General features: G+C 38.0%; 1 protein-coding gene across 1 annotated transcript in view; it reads right to left on the bottom strand.

Annotated features, from left to right (window-relative positions):
* Positions 1–19,178, bottom strand: part of LOC137651253 (uncharacterized) — a 125,257-nt gene that overhangs the window by 83,372 nt on the left and 22,707 nt on the right. The window contains exons 2-4 of the mRNA XM_068384481.1: positions 15,856–16,037; positions 15,068–15,752; positions 14,479–14,697 (exon numbers count right to left, since the gene is read on the bottom strand). Coding sequence (XP_068240582.1) covers positions 14,479–14,697; positions 15,068–15,752; positions 15,856–16,035 — 1,084 coding nt within the window. The 5' untranslated portion in view covers positions 16,036–16,037. The remainder of the gene's footprint in view (positions 1–14,478; positions 14,698–15,067; positions 15,753–15,855; positions 16,038–19,178) is intronic.

The raw sequence follows: 19,178 nt of genomic DNA, 5'->3' as shown, positions 1-19,178 counted from the left end.
TGAGGTCTTTCAACTTGTTCTTTAACACCTGTTATAATATTGTTTTGTCCTTTTGCTCTTTCATACCTCACTCTGAACCTTTTGTCTGGTGATCTTTTCATACTTTGTTTACTTACCTGATGGAGGGACAGTCAAAGCAACTTATCAAGTAATTCTCTGTTTCTTTTGTATTTCCTTTTGTTTATTCCATTTGTATTTATTTGGTTTAATTAGTTTTACCTTGAGGATCTAACATAGTTTGTATTACATTTATTATGGGGTCTGCTAATTATGTTTATGGTTGTTTCAGGGAATAATCTACTGAAGTTTAAGTTGAATAAAGCTTGGGTAGCAGCAGCCAAGTCTTTTAATGTCATAACAATTTATTCAACTTAAGCTATGGAGAAACTATTGAAGCCTGCCCGTTTGGATCTGGACCCTAGCCTCCCTTCTGCAGCAAAGGAATGGCGGCATTGGCACAAGACGTTTTCCAACTTTATTCAAGAATGTGGTGAAAATGCACCAAATAAATTAAGGACGCTAGTGAACTATGTCAGTCATAATGTGTATGAATACATTGAGGAGTGTGTGGATTATGATACTGCCATTTCTACGTTGGAAAAGTTATATGTTAAAGCACCTAATGAAATATTAGCCAGACATTTACTTGCTACTCGCCAACAAAAGGCAGGGGAAACTTTGGATGAGTTTCTGAGAGAATTGCGTAAATTAGGTAAGGACTGTAATTTTAAGCCAGTTAGTGCAGAACAATACAGAGAGGAGTTGATCAGGGATGCTTTTATAAATGGCCTGGCCTCACCTGTGATTCGGCAACGTCTTCTTGAAAATAAAACTCTAGACTTACAGGCAGCTTATGACCAGGCTTACTCTTTAGACCTAGCCCAACGTAATGCTAGTTTTTACAGTCACATGCTTCCTCATGTTGGGCATACTGCTGCTGTGGTTACATCGGATCATGCACTTATCACAGATGATCATGTGAAGAGTGGACCAACGTCTGAGAGCTGTGAGGTAACTGCTGGAACTCAAGTATTAGCGACTACTCTGTCCATGAAGAGAAAGTGCTTTTTTTGTGGAGGTCCCTATCATATTCGTGCACACTGTCCAGCTCGGGATTCTATTTGCAATAAATGTGGCAAGAAGGGGCACTTTGCAAAAGCATGCCTGTCTAAATCTACGTATGGAGGTAAATCTACAACAGCTACAGTATTTGATCCCTCACAGTCATCTGTTCTTGCAGCTAATGCTGGTACCTCTTTTCCTCAGAGCCTCTATCGGGCAGCTACCTCAACAACAATTAAAGGACGGAAGTTGACAGCCCTTGTCGACTCGTGTAGCGATGACAGTTATATAGATGAAGAGGTAGCGTGGGAATTGAAGCTAACAATACATCCCACTGATAAAGACGTCGCTTTAGCACAGAAATCTTTGCATACAAACTCTCCAGGTTATGTCAATGTAGACTTGACTCTTCATCTTAATGGAGAAACTCGTCTAGCAGTAATGAAGGATTTATGTTCAGGAGTATTACTTGGTCAGGACTTCCAAGAGCAGCATCAGAAAGTGACTATTGAATACGGTGGGCCGAAACCAGCGCTCAACTTATCTGGTGCTAAGCCCTACTGTTCGTTGGCAGCCGCTGCTGTGGATGAACCTTCTATCTTCCAGCATTTGTTACCTAATTGTAAGCCTATTGTCACTAAATCAAGACATTACTGTAAAGATGACAAAGAATTCATTGAAGCGGAGACTAGTCGTCTCTAGGCTGAGGGTGTTATTGAGGATAGCATATCACCATGGAGAGCTCAAGTTGTGGTGGTTAAGGATTCCTTTAATCGGCATAAGAAAAGGATGTGTGTTGATTATTCGCAAACTATAAATCTGTTTACAGAACTGGATGCTTATCCATTACCAAGGATTGACACCATGGTTAATGAACTCTCAACATATTGCGTATTTTCGACTTTTGACTTGAAAAGCGCTTACCACCAAGTCCCACTAAAGGAAGCAGACAAGAAGTATACAGCTTTTGAAGCCAACGGACGCCTGTACCAGTTCTGTAGAGTACCTTTCGGAGTTACCAATGGAGTTGCAGCCTTCCAACGAACTATGGATAAGTTGGTGAAAGAAGAAAACTTACAAGGTGCTTTCCCATATTTGGACAATATCACTATTGCTGGACACACTCAAGAACAACATGATCAGAACGTGCAGCGCTTTCTTGAGGTCATCAACAAGAGGAACCTAACTCTCAATGCTACTAAAACTATTAAAGCTGTGCGTACCATTAATATTCTTGGCTACTGTGTGGGGAATGGTGTAATAAAACCTGACATGGAAAGACTCCGGCCTCTACAAGAACTACCACCTCCCACTAGTCAAGGATCTTTAAAGAGGGCAATGGGTATGTTTGCTTATTACGCTAAATGGATACAGAATTTTTCTGCTAAGATTCAACCACTAGCAAGAGTAAAGAAATTTCCTTTAGATGAAGAAGCTTTGCAGGCTTTCGAACTACTCAAACATGAACTTGAAGGAGCAACGCTACACTCTGTGGATGAAAATTTGCCTTTTGAGGTCGAATGTGATGCCTCGGAAGTAGCAGTCTCAGCAGTACTCAACCAGAATGGCAGGCCCGTGGCCTTCATGTCTAGGACTTTACAAGGAAGTGAAATTCACTATCACATCGTAGATAAGGAAGCCATGACTATCGTGGAGGCTGTACGTAAGTGGAGTCATTTTCTTGCTAGACAACACTTTGATCTTGTTACAGACCAACGTTCTGTGGCCTTCATGTTTGATAACAGGAAACGCACTAAAGTTAAGAATAATAAGATCCAGGAATGGCGGATGGAACTCGCAGCCTTCAGTTATACAGTACATTATCGCCCCGGTAAAGAGAATGTGGTTCCTGATGCCTTCACCCGAGCTTTTTGCGGTTCCGTGGTTTCTACGTCATCTACCCTCACTGAACTACATGGGAATCTGTGCCATCCAGGAGTGACTCGCTTGTTGCACTTTGTGAGATCGAAAAATCTTCCCTTTTCCACTGAGGACGTTAAGAAGGTCTGTGCTTCTTGCAGTATATGTGCAGAATTGAAACCAAGATTCTACAAATTCCAAGAAGGAACACTCATCAAGGCGACACAACCAATGGAGAGATTAAGCATTGACTTTAAAGGACCAGTTCCGACGGCCTCGCGCAACCCATATCTACTTATTGTGGTTGATGAATATTCTCGTTTTCCTTTCGCTTTTCCGTGTCCCAACATGAACACAACTACAGTGATTAAGTGCTTAGAACAAATATTCAGCCTGTGTGGGATGCCTCAGTATATACATTCGGATCAAGGAACCTCATTCATGTCCAGGGAGCTCAAAACCTATCTCGCACAGAAGGGAGTTGCAACAAGTCGAACTACCCCTTTTCATCCAATCGGCAATGGGCAAGTGGAGCGGCTCAATGGTACTGTATGGAAGGCAATCCAGCTGGCACTCAGGTCTCGAAATCTTCCCGATCAGCACTGGGAATTAGTACTCACTGATGTGATACATTCACTTAGATCCCTTCTGTCGACCGCAACTAATGTCACACCCCATGAACGCTTTTTTGGATTTCCGCGCCGCTCATCCTCGGGGAGCTCTTTGCCTTCGTGGCTTATGTCGTCAGGACCGGTATTATTGAGGAAGTTTGTCAGAACAAGCAAAAATGAACCCCTAGTGGATGAAGTTGAACTATTATCTGCTAACCCAACATATGCTAACATTAGACATCCCAGCGGACGAGAGTCAACGGTTTCCTTACGTGACTTGGCCCCATGCCCTAGGGATAACTCTGTTTCTGAAAATCAAGAACTACCTTCTGTTTCATTGTCACCAGAGGCCATACCATCTCAATCTCCAGTGTCACCCAAGACAACCCATCAAGAGTTTCCAGAAGGTATGGGACTTCACCCAGAAGCTGAAATTAGAACAGAGGCTGCATCACCTCCAGAACGTAGATCAACCCGGGTGTCAAGGGCTCCGAACCGATATGGGTGGGATTGATTACTTATGAAGTGATGTAACCAATTTTATATCTAGAGGGGAAGAATGTTATAATATTGTTTTGTCCTTTTGCTCTTTCATACCTCACTCTGAACCTTTTGTCTGGTGATCTTTTCATACTTTGTTTACTTACCTGATGGAGGGACAGTCAAAGCAACTTATCAAGTAATTCTCTGTTTCTTTTGTATTTCCTTTTGTTTATTCCATTTGTATCTATTTGGTTTAATTAGTTTTACTTTGAGGATCTAACATAGTTTGTATTACATTTATTATGGGGTCTGCTAATTATGTTTATGGTTGTTTCAGGGAATAATCTACTGAAGTTTAAGTTGAATAAAGCTTGGGTAGCAGCAGCCAAGTCTTTTAATGTCACAACAAGTATTCTGGGGGTTACTTCATTTTCTGCCAGTACCATCTCAGCAGTTATTCCATCGTATCCAGGGGCTTTCCATCTCTTGAGTTTTTCAATGATAGCTTTGACTTCAAACATGCTGAATTCATTCATGGGCACATCAAGGTCTTCCTCAGCTTTAGGTATATCAATCAAATTATTCCCTTTTTATCTCCTATTCATGACCTCACTTAAGTGTTCCATCCAACGTTGTCTTTCTTCATCCTCTCTTGTTATTTCAGTTCTGTCTCTCTTTTTGATGGGTATATGCTCCTTCTTCTATGCCCCAGCAGAGATTTCATTGATAATTCTTTGACCGATTTTTACACCATAGCCACTCCCTGAATTCATAGCTTTGTCAGCCTCATCTGCTTTCCTGTCTAAATATTCTCTGAGGTCATTCCTGGTTTTTCTTTTGACCTCACTACCAATACTGGAATACTTAGCATGCTCTACCTTGTAATTTCCATTACCTCCTCGAAAACTTTCAACAATAAATTTCTGTCTTTGTCTCCTTTTTATAGTATCCCCATATCATTTGATATCCATGGCTTTCTCCTTCTAACTGCATGTCCCAAAACTTCACTACCAACTGACTGATATATGTTCTTATTATCACACCATTCTTCATTAATTCTGTTCTTTGTCTCTTGAAGTCTCTAAGACTACACATCAATTCCTACATTCAATTGCAAATGTTTCTCAGTGCTCATTTTCTGGAAGCTTAGTTGTATCAAACCTAGGTATTCCATCTATCTTTCTGTTGGGGCTTTTAGTTTTAATTTCAGTGTGGCAATGATGATCTGGTGATCACTACCAATATCTGCACCTCTATAGCTTCTTAAAGTTCTCAGAGTTTTCCTTATCTCTTTATTAATGACAATTTGATCAATTTGATTTTCGTAATTGCCACATGGTGAAGAGTCCATGTATATTTGTGGATGTCCTTGAGTTGGAAAAGAGTACCTCCAATGACAAGTTTGTTTGTTAAATAGAAACTTATGAAATGTGATCGATTCTAATTTGTAACTTTACCAAGACCCTTGACACTCATCACATTCTCTATCCCTTGACTATTCCTTCCAACTTTAGCAATGAAGTCGCCAAATACAATTTTCATATCTCTACAAGGGATCTCATCTATTATACTCTGCAGTTCTTCATAATATTCATCTTGCCTTTCTTCAGGGGAATCCTTTGTTGGTGAATAGCAAACTATAATACTCATATTGCACTGCTTTGATTTGAACTTTGATAGTAAGAATCTACTATTTACAGCTGTCCACTCAGTTAATGACTATATATATATATATATATATATATATATATATATATATATATATATATATATATATATATATATATATATATATATTGCCTTGGCCAAAGGTTTCCTTACCAGTCCATTTACAATGTGTTTCATGGTCCTAACATTCTAATTACCAATTTTTAATTTTTCTTTAGTATTTATAAACTGGGAAATTCTTAGCACCCCGCTACAGTTGGGAATGGTGGCCATTCTGTCATCTTCTCTTCCCATTGACTGACTAAATCCATAGAGGATTCATTGGCTAGATTCATCAAAGGATAGTCAGTTCTGTGTGATGCACAGTGCCCATCTAACTAAGTGACCCCTGCCAGTCCATACCAATTCCAGTAAGATCAACCGCCAGGCATCAGGAGTAGAAGCCGAAGAGACATCTTGTCTATCGCCTTAAACCCAACCTGTCATCCTGCTGCTAATGACTTCTAGATTTAGGGGGCATTTCCTCCATAGCCAAAGTTCTCGTTACTCCACCAAGTTGCTCATCCGCTTATATAACCACTGACAAACATGGATTGCTTAGATATAGCTCCAAGCAGGGTAATATATTTTTAGTCTAAGCTTACTTAATGCATCTTAACCTAACCTAACTGATGACTATACCTTACCTATTTTGGTATATTGATATAAAAATTAGTTAACCTAACTAATATTTTTATGAAAGTATTATTCATTCTGTATTAAGTATATTGCTTAATGGCAAAGTTGGGCGGTATGATAAGCAAACATTGTCCTACATATATTGATAGAATTTCTTTGTATTTTGTAGTGAATATCATTACTGGTGCCAGGCAGATGCCTGCGTTCCTCTCACTATTGGGTACTAAAATGTATGGCCTAGTCAAGGAATTTAGCGAGTCCTATACCCAATAGGGATTGTACTTTTGACCAATTGGTCACAGCGCTTAATAACAATTTTAAGCCTCAGGTGATTGTAATATATTGTATGAGCATTTCAATTTTAGAGTTGCCAGGAACACCATAAAAGTGTACCTACATTTGTTACAGCTCTTAGGTAACTAGCTGCTACTTGTAAATTAACGATTGGCTAGTGGAGATGCTACGTGTTAGACTAGTTATGGGTCTTGAAGAGGAGGGGACCTGACATAATCTTTTTATAGTGAAGAATATCACTTTACATAAGCTGTAGAGACTGCTGTTATGCTGGAAGCTATAGCTAAAAATGTCCGGGAGGTCAATTTGAAATTGAATACTTACAGTCGAGAGGTAAATGCTCTGAAAACCCTAGTGCTGAAACTAATTCCTTTCCTGGGCTGAAGTTTAATCAAGGAGGTAAGGAGAAAGATAAGGAAAGGTAAAAATCCTTAGAAACCTTGTTGTGGGTGTAGGACAAGCCGCTGAAAGAGTGACTGACGATTCAAAAACTGAATGTTACTTATGTAGGCATACAGGGCACATTATGAAAGTGTGTTTTTCTAGAATAAGCATTGCTTACTAAACCTTTGGAAAGATTAAGGCTGTAAGTTTTGCATAAATTAGATCTACTTGTAACAAAATGAGGTGCATAGTGAAAACATTTATACAATTATTTCATCCAATCTGGAAGATCCTAAATATGTCATATCAAAACTTAACATCATTCAAGTTAAATTTCAGGTAGACACAGATGCTTGCATGCACCCTAATCAGAGAGTATAAGTTCTGCAAATGTTTTGCTAATGCTATGCCCCAAGATAATGCCTTCAAAGACTAAGTAGAAAAAAATATGTAGGCTCTAAAATTCCTGTGAGGGGGAAGATTTGGATGAATATTGTTTTCTGAGGACATGTCTTGGAGACCCAAGTCATTATTATTGTTGAAGATTCAGGTCCTAATCTATAAGAGCAGGAAGAATTACTAGCCCTAAGCATTAGCCTTTGCATAGCTGATGATTCGGTTCATGCTTTAGTAGCTTATGCAAGTTAGTGGTGGCCAAGTTTCCTGGTGAACGTAAGGAGAAACTAGGAGCTTTCCTAGAAATGGAAGTTTCTATTGATATGGTGTAGTCTTTATTACCTATGTATTTCAAGGCTGGTAATGTCTCCTATGTTATGAGTGCTATATATGATGCACATTTAGATAAGTAGTTGGAGACAGGTATAATTCAACCTGTGGCACACTAATTTGAGCTGCAACATTGTGCTCAAACTAAAGAGTGATGACACCATATGTATTTGTGGTAATTATCAATTAACTGTTAGTCAGCTTACTAGGATTACAGCATACCCTGTACCTACAATTGATTACCTTTTTGTTATTTTCGGTAGTGGAAATTTTTGTCAAGGATAGACATGATCAATGCTTGTAATCAGACACTGCTTAGTCCTGAGTTTCATCATTTGGTTACTATAGGCTATATGAAAAACAACTAAAGAGAAGCTAGATGCTATACTAAAGGCTCCTGAACCTAAGGACATCACACAGTATAATAGTTTAAAGGCCGTTCATGCATGGAAAGGGCAAGGGACAGTGGCATTGCCCTATTGAGCAGGATAATGCCCTAGCGAATGACCATATACACATATGATCAGTGCCCAAGGTCCCTCTCCACCTAAGCTAGGACCAAGGAAGGCCAGGCAATGGCTGCTGATGACTCAGCATATAGACCAATAGGCTTCCTCAATGGCCCCATCCTTAGCTCAAAAAGATGGTGAGGCTGCAGTGATCAAAGAAACTAACGAGTTTGAGCGGAACTCGAACCCTAGTCTGGCGTTCACCAGTCAGGGACGTCATCACATCAGCTATCTTGGTATTTTAAATTTCTACAGGAAATTTCTAGCGAATGCGGCTGTTGTTCTTGAATCTTTAAGTGGCCTATTAAGAAAAGTTGTCCATAGGGAGTAGAATACTAAGCATAGTCATGCTTTCCAGGAATCTAAGTCTCTTTTACTAGATGTTTGATTAATTCCTTTTCACTATATACTGCCTATAATAGTATCTGCTGACAGTTCTAAGTATGGTTTGGGTGCAGCACTTTATCAGAAGAAAGAGGGTGAGGAGTTGGCAATTCTTTTTTTTATTCACAATGCTAAATAAAGCTGAGCATAATTATTTGGAAATTAAGAAATAAGGACTTGTGTTTATTTTTGTAGTTCAGAAATTTCACCACTATGGAATCAGTTTTTCTCTGATTACCAACCACAAATCTCTGTTACATCTGTTTAACCCTTATAAACCTATTCTTGAAATAGCTTCCGGTAAATTCCAGGGTGGTTTTTGATGCTACAAGCCTATTCTTTTGAGTTGTATTACCGCTCAGGTAAACCTTTGGATATGGCTGTTCTGTTCCTGTTTGTACAGAGTGAATCCAATTGATAAACACCTTTGATAGAACTTTAGAAATTGCTAATGAGATTAGTAAATGGTCTGCAAAGGATTCTGTTTGCTAAAATGCTACTTTTTCTGACAATGAGTTGAAGCTATTCTTCCTCAGAGACAGGGACTTGAACAGTCCACAAGGTTGTACCATATGGGTATCCAGGTTGATTCTTCCTCCTCACTGGAGGAAGAGTATGCCAAACGAGATGCACCAAAAGCATAAAGGCTCTACTAAATGAAGTAGCTAGCCCCTAGATACTTCTGGTGGCCTGGGTTAGATCGTGACATTGAGAAGCTATCAGCAGGATGCTTGGCTTATCTATCTAGTAGAGCCCTCCTTACAATCTCCAATGCAGTACAGAAATTCCTTGATTATGGTCAGGAATTTCATATGATTGGCCTTCATTTTAGTGCTGCCTTTGACTGTGTTAGTCATGAGATCCTTGCTTTCAAACTCAAACAGTTGGAGTGGGTCTTTTCTTGTTGATGGACACCATAGTGAGTATAGGAATATATCTGGTGTTCCTTAAGGTAGTGTTCTTGCCTAATTACTTTTCATACTATATACACATGACATGTGGTTTGGCTTAGAAAACAAGCTCGTTGTATATGCAGATGATGCCACCCTCTTTGCATAAATTCTATCTCCCGAATGTAGATCTGGGGTTACTGAATCCTTTAATAGAGATCTAACTAAAATTAGTGCATGTTGCAAATTTTGGGGCACAAAGTTAAATCCTAACAAAACTCAAAGTATGATTGTAAGTATGTCAAGGACAGTTGCTCCTCAACATCCAGGTCTCAGCATTGACCCTTTTAAAATTTTAGGTGTGATTCTCGACAGTAAATTTACTTTAGGGAAACACATTAGATCTGCGTCTTCTTCAATTGCAAAAAAAAACTGACTTTTAGAGAAAGTCTTGTAAGAATTTTTTGTGATCAATCTATTCTGAAGAAGTTTCAATTCTTTCATTCTACCTTGTTTTGAGTATTGTTCTCCTGTCTGGTCTTCAGTTGCTGATTCTCATCTCAAATTGTTGGACAGGAACTTACGGTCTATTAAATTTCTTATTCCTGATCCTGATATTAATCTCTGGTACCATCGTTCACTTAGTTCGTTATGCATGTTGCATAAGATTTTTCATAATTCTGACCATCCTTTACATTCGGATCTTCCCGGACAGTACCATGCTGTTCATAATAATAAGTATGCAGTTAATTCTAATAGTTAGGCCTTCTCCCCCATGAGGCTCAATACTATACAGTACTCTAGAAGTTTTATTCCAGTTGTGACCAAGTTGTGGAATGATCTTAATTGGGTAGTTGAATTGGTAGAACTTCAAAAGTTCAAACTTGCAGTAAATGTTTTGATGATGAAGAGGCTGATATATCTCTTTTTATAGTTTATATATGAAAGATCTGTTTTAATGTTGTTACCGTTCTAAAAACATTCTATTCTAATTGTTTTATTTTCTTACTAATATAGTTTATTTATTTCCTTTCTTCACTGTGCTATTTTCCCTGTTGGAGCCCTGGGGCTTATAGTATCCTGCTTTTCTAACTAGGGTTGTAGCTTAGCTAGTAATAATAATAATAATAATAATAATAATAATAATAATAATAATAAGAAGAAGAAGAAGAAGAAGAAGAAGAAGAAGAAGAAGAAGAAAGCACCTCTATGTCCATGGATTGGCCTGAAAAATAGTGGGTGTGAATGCTCACATCAGGCAGGTCCGATGGGCACATATTTTCTAGTTTTAATGGATAGTCATTTTAAGTAGATTGAAGTGGTAAACACTTAAAAGCACAAGTTCTTTTGCTACAATCAACTTAATTGTATAAATAATTTCACGTTTTGGTTTACCTTTGACTTTGGTATTGGACAATTTTGTGTCTGAGAAGTTTTAACTATTCTTGGAGAAGAATAGTGTTTGTCACACCACTTCTGCACCTTATCAATCTAGTTCAGGATACAGTCAACACTTTTAAAAGGATTTTCTGAAACACAGTAAGAACCATCAGTAACTACTATTTACAATCTATCTTTTTTAATATAATAATAAAACTAACAATTTCTCTCTAAGCTCAATCTGTGAAAGTTTCAGAACAGTATCTAGTTATGAAGTATTAAGTGTCCTTAGATTCTCAATTATAACATGGCAAACAGAAAGAGTTTATGCTAAGAGATTTTCCAAATCTGGAAGATGTTTTACATTTTTCCCAGAATGCAAATATAGTCATAATCATGGAAATCACTTTCAGCAAAAGTGCGAATTGTCATAGAAGCTTGGAAACAAAATGCTCACCTAACAGTAGCTGGTCAGGGGAAATGGGACACCACCAAAACAGGCCACTTAAACAGTATCAGCATGAGAAGGCCCAAGTCAGTCCTTCTCCCCAATAAAGACTTGGAGTTCATATGCAATTGAGACCACATAATGGGGATGAAAAGAGACAGACTCATGCACAGGTGATCGAGCAAGAAAAATCTACCCTTTATGGTTAGCACTTGCAGGCTAGTCTTGTGACTACAGTATCGTCACTTTTGACATGACCTCCTGGCACTCCAGCATAGGGTAGCTTTTCTAAGAGTGGGCCCTTCTGTATATACCACAGAAGCAGTTCTCCGCATGTGAAAGGTCAAGATAATTCCTCCTCTGCTGTTGTATGCCACAAAATTCACGTACTGAGAATGGACTGTGAAGAGATAGGCTCATGCATATTTGATTAGTCAAGAACTGTAAACATCTGAACTGACCCACCTACCAACTCTCGAATGGTAACGCTTGGAAGCTAAGTCAGAAACGCCACCATTTCCAGAAGAAGAAGTATGAACAATGAAGACCTCCTTGCATAGATTGGCAGTATCAAAACGTGAAGGGTCCAGATAAGACACTTCTCTGCCAGAAATATTTAGCAGGTGCTGGTACATACTTTACTTACTTACTTTACTTTGATGGCTGCTTTTCCGGTCCCATACAGCAGGGAAACCCCACTCTCTACAGGACCTCCACTGTCGTTTTACCTTGTTCGTTCACAGTATTTATCTTTCCAAGTCACAATATGTTCATTTACTGTTAAATCGTCACTGTCAAAAGACTCATGAAATAAGAAAGTCTTCAGTTTCCTCTTGAAAGCCTTAATGTCTTCAATCGTTCGAATGTTTCGTGGGATCTTATTATATAGTCTCGGGGCCGCATATTTAAAGGCTCCGGAGCCCAAAGTGGACATAAATCTAGGTTCCAACAGTTTGAAGCCATCTGTAACTATTCTCGTGTCGACACGATTTGTTGGCTGCGCAATATGTAGCAATTCTCTTAAGTATTTTGGACGACCGGTTCTATAAATTGGTGGGTTGTTGTACATATCTAAATTCAATTCTCACTTTAATCGGCAGCCAGTGTAAATCAATTAATTTAGGGGTGATCCTTTCTCTAGGTGGGACACCTTTTATCAGTCTTGCTCCTCTGTTTATTATGTTTTGTAATTTCTTAAGTTGCACTTTTGGTAAATTGTAGTAGATAGAATTGCAGTAGTCAATTCTGGTAATAATAAAGTTTATCACAAGTTTCTTAACAGAATTTTCATCCTGGTACTTTTTTATAAACGCAATATTTCTTAGATGATAACCAGCACTTTTTATTACATTATTTATTTGGGCATTTAGAGACAGGTTACAGTCAAGAAATACACCTAGATCTCGAACTTTATTAGATATCGGCACCGAGTCATTATTTATGTTCATTTTAATATCACCCAAGTTTCTCACGCTGTTTCTCTTGCCCACCACCATGAATTCAGTTTTGTTCTCATTTAATCTTAGATGTTTAAATGTCATCCATTCTCTAACACTATCAAGGATTCGGTTTAGAGCTTCAGTAGTGTTATGTATATCATTTATGGAGAAGTAAAATTGTGTGTCATCTGCAAATAGTTTAAACTTCACGCCATGCCTTTGTAGCATTTTCGATAGACCAATTGTATAAATGCAGAATAAGATTGGGCCAAGTACACTCCCCTGGGGATCGTATAGAGACAAGCTTACTTACACACATTAAGTCAAGAACTATAAACCCCTGAAATGGCCCACCTACCAACCCTCAGTCAGTGACACTTACATGGTAGTATAGAAATCATCACACCTATAGGGGGAGGAGGATGAATGTGAGAAGCCCTCCTGGCCCTCCAGCGTAAGGATTTTAGACTTTACTTAATTCATCTTTCATATAAAGAACCTTGGTGGAAGTAATAAGAAGTGTAAAGATTTTTCATAGAACAGGAACCACTGAAGCAATATAATATTTCAAGATCATAGAATTACAGTCTTAGCTGAGAGCAAGATATAAAAAAACGTGTAAAGGCAGCACTCCCACTTGCCTAAGGAAAGAAAAGCACCTACAAAAGTCACTTGGTATTAGAATGTCAATCATAAATAATGTCAATCATAAATACGGCACAGGATCAGCAACTGAATTCAGTAATAATGTACTAGCTACTTCTAAAGGTATTTGTTTCCGAACTGTAAGAAAATAATTATATTTTACTTTAATTAGATAATCTTAGAACATTAAATTCAACATTTTATAGACTTAGGAAATTCTGAATGGGTTCTGTTGCATGGGAACCAAGTAATACTCTTATTTGGCAATTCAGGAGCTACATTGCCATTAAGGATAGAATCTATATTCCTTCTCTCTAAAGTCCTTTCCCCACAAGGGGCAAATACACGGCAGGCAGACACTGCTGCCAATTTTGTGGTGGGTGGTGATCACGAGTGTAGATGATGTCATAGACGATGAAACCATGGGCAAACCATCAAGTGTCCATGCCCGTTGTTAAGGCACTGGATGGGCAGGCACCTGACAAGGGACCACATTGTCAGATACAACTCTGTATTCCATTCCTTGCCCAGCTTGTGGTTCAAGTCAAGGTTTACCTGCCTGTGCTTACTGTCTGCCTTGGACTGTTTGATTTGGTAACACTGTTTCAAACCTAGAGAATTATAGGCAAATCAAGAGTGACCGCCATGTATTTGCCCCTCGTGTGGAAGAGGCTTTAGGAAGATCAGAACTACATTAGCTCTAGATGCAATTATGAGACACAATTACAGTCATTTTTGGATATAAAATATAAACTATTCAATACCTTAGATTAAATTCTACTAGCCATTCAAAATAACTTGTGGTTAACTTATGAATATATTTATATTAAAGACTATCATATATGATGAAGATTAAAATAATCAACATCAGACCTAAAGGGGAAAACTGAATTCTCTTGTCAAAAACATTATTGCACAATTAGTTGGATAATTCATAGCTAGAAACCTTGTAAAGGAAATTCATGTCATCAAAATTAAGAGCCATAAAACAGTAAGCTATTCAATACTATAACTTACCTGAAATGCAAGCCTCCAGGTACTTTGATTCCATAATGGCTTGGTATGTCATACCATTGTTTTGGCTGATGGCATCCTGTACTTCTTCGCGAAGGAGTTGTTGCTTATCCGGGTTCTTTGCCAGCTCATATGCAGCAAAAGCTAAGGTTGTGGCTGTTGTGTCATACCCAGCAATTATGAATAACACACACTGGGCTATAATGGTTTCATCTTTGAGAACTGTTAAAAAAGGGACAGTCTTTATTCAAAGTTTCAAAGATCTAAAAAGAAAAATTTAAAAAAATAATAAACTCTGAACTTATAACAGCTTTCTTGTTAATTTAGTTACTAATATAAGTAAAAGTGCATACAACATATTATCATAATCCTGTTCAAATCTATAAAATAAGAGTTAAAATTCAACATGCAACTCTCTCGAAAAGTCCACTACATGGGCCCCTAGTCAAAGCATACAACACTTCTAAAAATTACTTCTTACAAACAATACTAAAACACGTCGATTTTTTTTTTTTTTTTTTTGCTAAACATAATTCAACTATACAAAGTAATGTCAATTCTCCGATGTACATTGGTAGTACAGACATCTTACCTTGCTTTTTGGAAGGGTCAGATAAATCTTCCCCTGATTGTGCCTCCAAAAGTAGATCCAAAAAATCTCCTCTTTTGATTCCTTTCCTTCTTGCAGCCAAGGTCTCTTCCACAACATTCTTAAAGAACTGTGTCTCCTTGGGAAACATATTAATTCCTAATTTTGACATTAATTTCGGTGCTATTCCTAACATAATGAAAATTAACAATCTGCTGAAACCAAAGTCAAAGAAAGGGTCGGCCTTTTTTGGAAATTCGGCATTCTCATCAACAAGCGAATTGCACTCTAATCCAAAGGCACAAGAAGCTATAGTGTCGATTGTAAACCTTCCAAAATTAAGCTTCATGTTCACAAAGGGTTTCTTTGTACTCTCTGCCAAACTAAAGGCCACAAGAGCATCTGCTTTCTCACAAACAAGGTGAAACAGGTTTTTCATTTTCCCTGAACTAAATGTTGGAGACACGATGGATCGCAATTTTTTCCATTGCTCTCCATTTTCATTTGAAAGCATTTCATTCATGCATTGATCATTTTTACTTTGTGATTTGAAGACTCGTCGATCTGTGAAGTGGTCAAAGTCCTTAATAAAAATACTTCTTATCATCTCTGGCTCACATACGTAAAGATAAGGAGAGAAGAACGTATATCCCCCTGCCAAACCATTCCTGGAGTATTTCTGGTAAACCTATTAAGAGAAGAAATGAATAATTATGGCATTAGAAATAGATTTATATGAGCACAAAGTTAGAATTCCAACTAAGTCGATGGTACTTTACACATACACTCACCTCAACGTCAAACATCCACCGTCCTTGCTTGGACGATCCAATTCTGTCAATATGACCAATGATGGGGGTGATGGGTGGTGTTAAAATCCCACGTTTCGCCCAATAACTGAATTTATGTCTGCTATAGAGCCACAGAGAAACCACGAGAAGCACCAGCAGGGACACTGTTACCATGACCATTTCTAGAATAAAAACCCATAAAAGCAAATCATTAATTATGCTTTCAAAAACACATATGACAAATAATAAACACAGAAGGATATAACAGAAGTCCTCCATACACCACTTATAATCACATTTATCAGTGGTGGACTTATGTCAGGCATTTGGGAATTGTCTCGGGGCTCCTACATTTAGCCTCCAATGCAAAGGTTAAAACCAAGGATTATTAAAAATCTAAAACAAGTAAATTTGTTTGAACACATTCCAAGTGTGGGGAAAAAAAAGCTTCCCTAGACTCCTCTTTTCAATGGTAAAACTGTTGACTTACAAACCCCAACCCGCAAATATTGTTTCCCAGGCCATTCACTGGCTAAATGCGGCCCTGCCATTCATAATTCAAAAATTTTGTATTCGTGATTGACAGTATCAAGTTTTGTATTCACCTTGCCAATTCCTAACTTACTAAATTTTGTACTCCACTTTCTCATTCCTGATTTATCAATTTTTATTTAAATTGGCTATTCCTATGTCTTGTAATCTCCTTGCCCAATCCTAATTTATATTTTTTTTTTACTCACTTGTCCATGCATAATCTATAAAATTTTGTATTCCCTTTGCTCATTCCTCATTTATTAGATTTTATATTCCCCTTGCCCATTCCTAATTTATTAAATTTTATATTCCTCTTGCTCATCCATAAATGAATATATTTTGTATTCCCCTCACCTACTCTCAATTTATCAAACTTTGTTACAAGTAACTTTGAATACAGGAAAACGGGAAACGATCATACAAATTCAAATGATGGTTAAGAGTATTACATCAGACTGAAAGCTAAGGTTTTCCTCCATATAGGCCCTTGTGGACAAATACAGAGGAAACTAGCACTTGTTGTGCAGAAATCAATCACCTGTACCTCTACACCACCCACGTATTGTCCATGCTGTGTATCAACATAGTGATGTCTCATTGTTAGGCCAGTTTAATGAAAAGTTGAAAGTAGTCGTCTCTACAGTAGATACGTTTCTTGTTAAGGCTGAACGTAAGAGTGTAAAAAAGAGGAGCAAGTATCCAGAAAGTGGAAAGTAAGTGATTCATTTAGTAATAGTGAATGTTGTTCAAAAGAGAGAACTTCTGATATCTTATCAGAAGTTCACATTGAGGGAGATTCTTCCTCCAAGAAGTGGCCTTCTCCTCCTCTCTCATCTTCATGACGTTAGCCCTCAAAGGTAGTGAGATAATTTGGCAATATTTCTATCTTTATTGTGAATTAGGTAAACTTTTGGTAGTCTCCCACCCAGGGTATTTTTTTTTCTCTTTGCATGAAAACCCCATTTTTCCATTAGTTTTCGTGTTGTTTCATTGTGTTGTGTTGTTATCATCTTCTGCAAAAGTATAGTTTTCCACCACTACCCAACATAACCCCCAACATTAATGGGGGGAACCCCGTGTGGGAATCAGGGTTTGCGGTGGGATAAAATGAAAACTAACGATTTGCAGAAGATAGTAACAGCTGAAACCAACAAAACTACAAGAAAACTAACAGTATTTTTTTTTCATGTAAAAATAAGAGGGTGAAACAACATCTACGGACTAACTAGTGCAATTATCTCTCAAGCAACAAACTCTCTTGAGTTCCGTTTTCTCTTGAGCTCCGTTTTCTTTCAAACAACGGCGTCTCAATCTTTAATAAAGTCCAATTTTAAAAGGGACACAAACGCAAAAACACCAGCTAACCTAAACTTCCCCACCTTACTCGGCCTCAATGACCTTCGTTTTCAGGATGCCGGAAAACTTCAAATCCTTCATTCATTCATTCCCCACCTAACCTAACCTAGAAGCAAGCCCTCCCTTAGACAGCTGTATTCATAGTTTAGGCTGAGACCTTAATAGTCAGAGTCTGAGTAATCCAAATCGGGTATAAAAACAAGGGAAACGATTTAGCTTCAAAATAGCACTTATCCACACAACTAGCCTTGTAATCACTCACAGAGAAAATGCACTCGGCATGCGTCTAGTTAAGTCTTTGTAACTTTAGCATGACATTGCCAGTAATGTTGATCGATTATCTGTACATAGAAGGCAATCATGCACGGCTTGGAACACTTCAGACACTTCATTTCTGACAGAAGTACTCCTTGAATACCTAGAAATTTCAAACTTTCTTCGTTATTACTTAAAAATAGTCTAATGGCTTTGTATGGGGTTTATTCTCATATGATGATCTTTCCTTTATGGTTGCCATGGCTAAACTAAAGATGTTTTTATGTTCAACATTAAAGCATTTGATGCAAATTTGAACTTTTGAAGTTCTACCAATTCAACCAAACGATTAGCAAGATCATTCCACAACTTGGTTACAGCTGGAATAAAGTTTATAGAATGCTGTGTAGTATTGAGCCTCATGATGGAGAAAGCCTGAATATTAGAAAAATCTGCATACCTAGTATTACCAACAGAATGGTACTGTCCGGGAAGATCTGAATGTAAAAGATAGTCAAAATTAGGAAAAAATACTATGCAACATGCATAATGAACTAATTGAACAATGGTGCCAGAGATTGATATCTAGATCAGGAATAAGAAATTTAATAGACCGAAAGTTCCTGTCCAACAAATTAAGATGAGAATCAGCAGCTGAACACCAGACAGGAGAACAATACATGAAACTTTAGAGGTAGTAGGTTGGCCAGGGCACCAGTCACCCGTTGAGCTACTACCACTAGAGATTTATGGGGTCTTTTGACTGGGTTGACAGTACTACATTGGATCCTTCTCTCTGGTTACGATTCATTTTCCCTTTGCCTACACATATACCGAATAGTCTGGCCTATTCTTTACATGCTCTCTTCCGTCCTCATACACCTGACAACACTCAGACTGCCCAACAATTCTTCTTCACCCAAGGGGTTACTGGGCTGTAATTGTTCAGTGGCCAATTTCCTCTTGGTAAGGATAGAAGGGACTCTTTAGTTACGGTAAGAAGCTCTTCTAGGAAGACACTCCAAAATCAAACCGTTGTTCTCAAGTCTTGGGTAGTCCAATAGCCTCTGTACCATGGTCTTCCACTGTTTTAGGTTAGAGTTCTCTTGCTTGAGGGTATACTCAGGCACACTATTCTATCTTATTTCTCCTCCTCTAGTTTTGTTAAAATTTTTATA

This window comes from Palaemon carinicauda, chromosome 12 (genome assembly GCF_036898095.1).
Source record: "Palaemon carinicauda isolate YSFRI2023 chromosome 12, ASM3689809v2, whole genome shotgun sequence".
Classification (NCBI taxonomy): domain Eukaryota; kingdom Metazoa; phylum Arthropoda; class Malacostraca; order Decapoda; family Palaemonidae; genus Palaemon; species Palaemon carinicauda.
The sequence above is the reverse complement of the archived record's forward strand: the minus strand, read 5'-3'. Positions and strand labels throughout refer to the sequence as shown.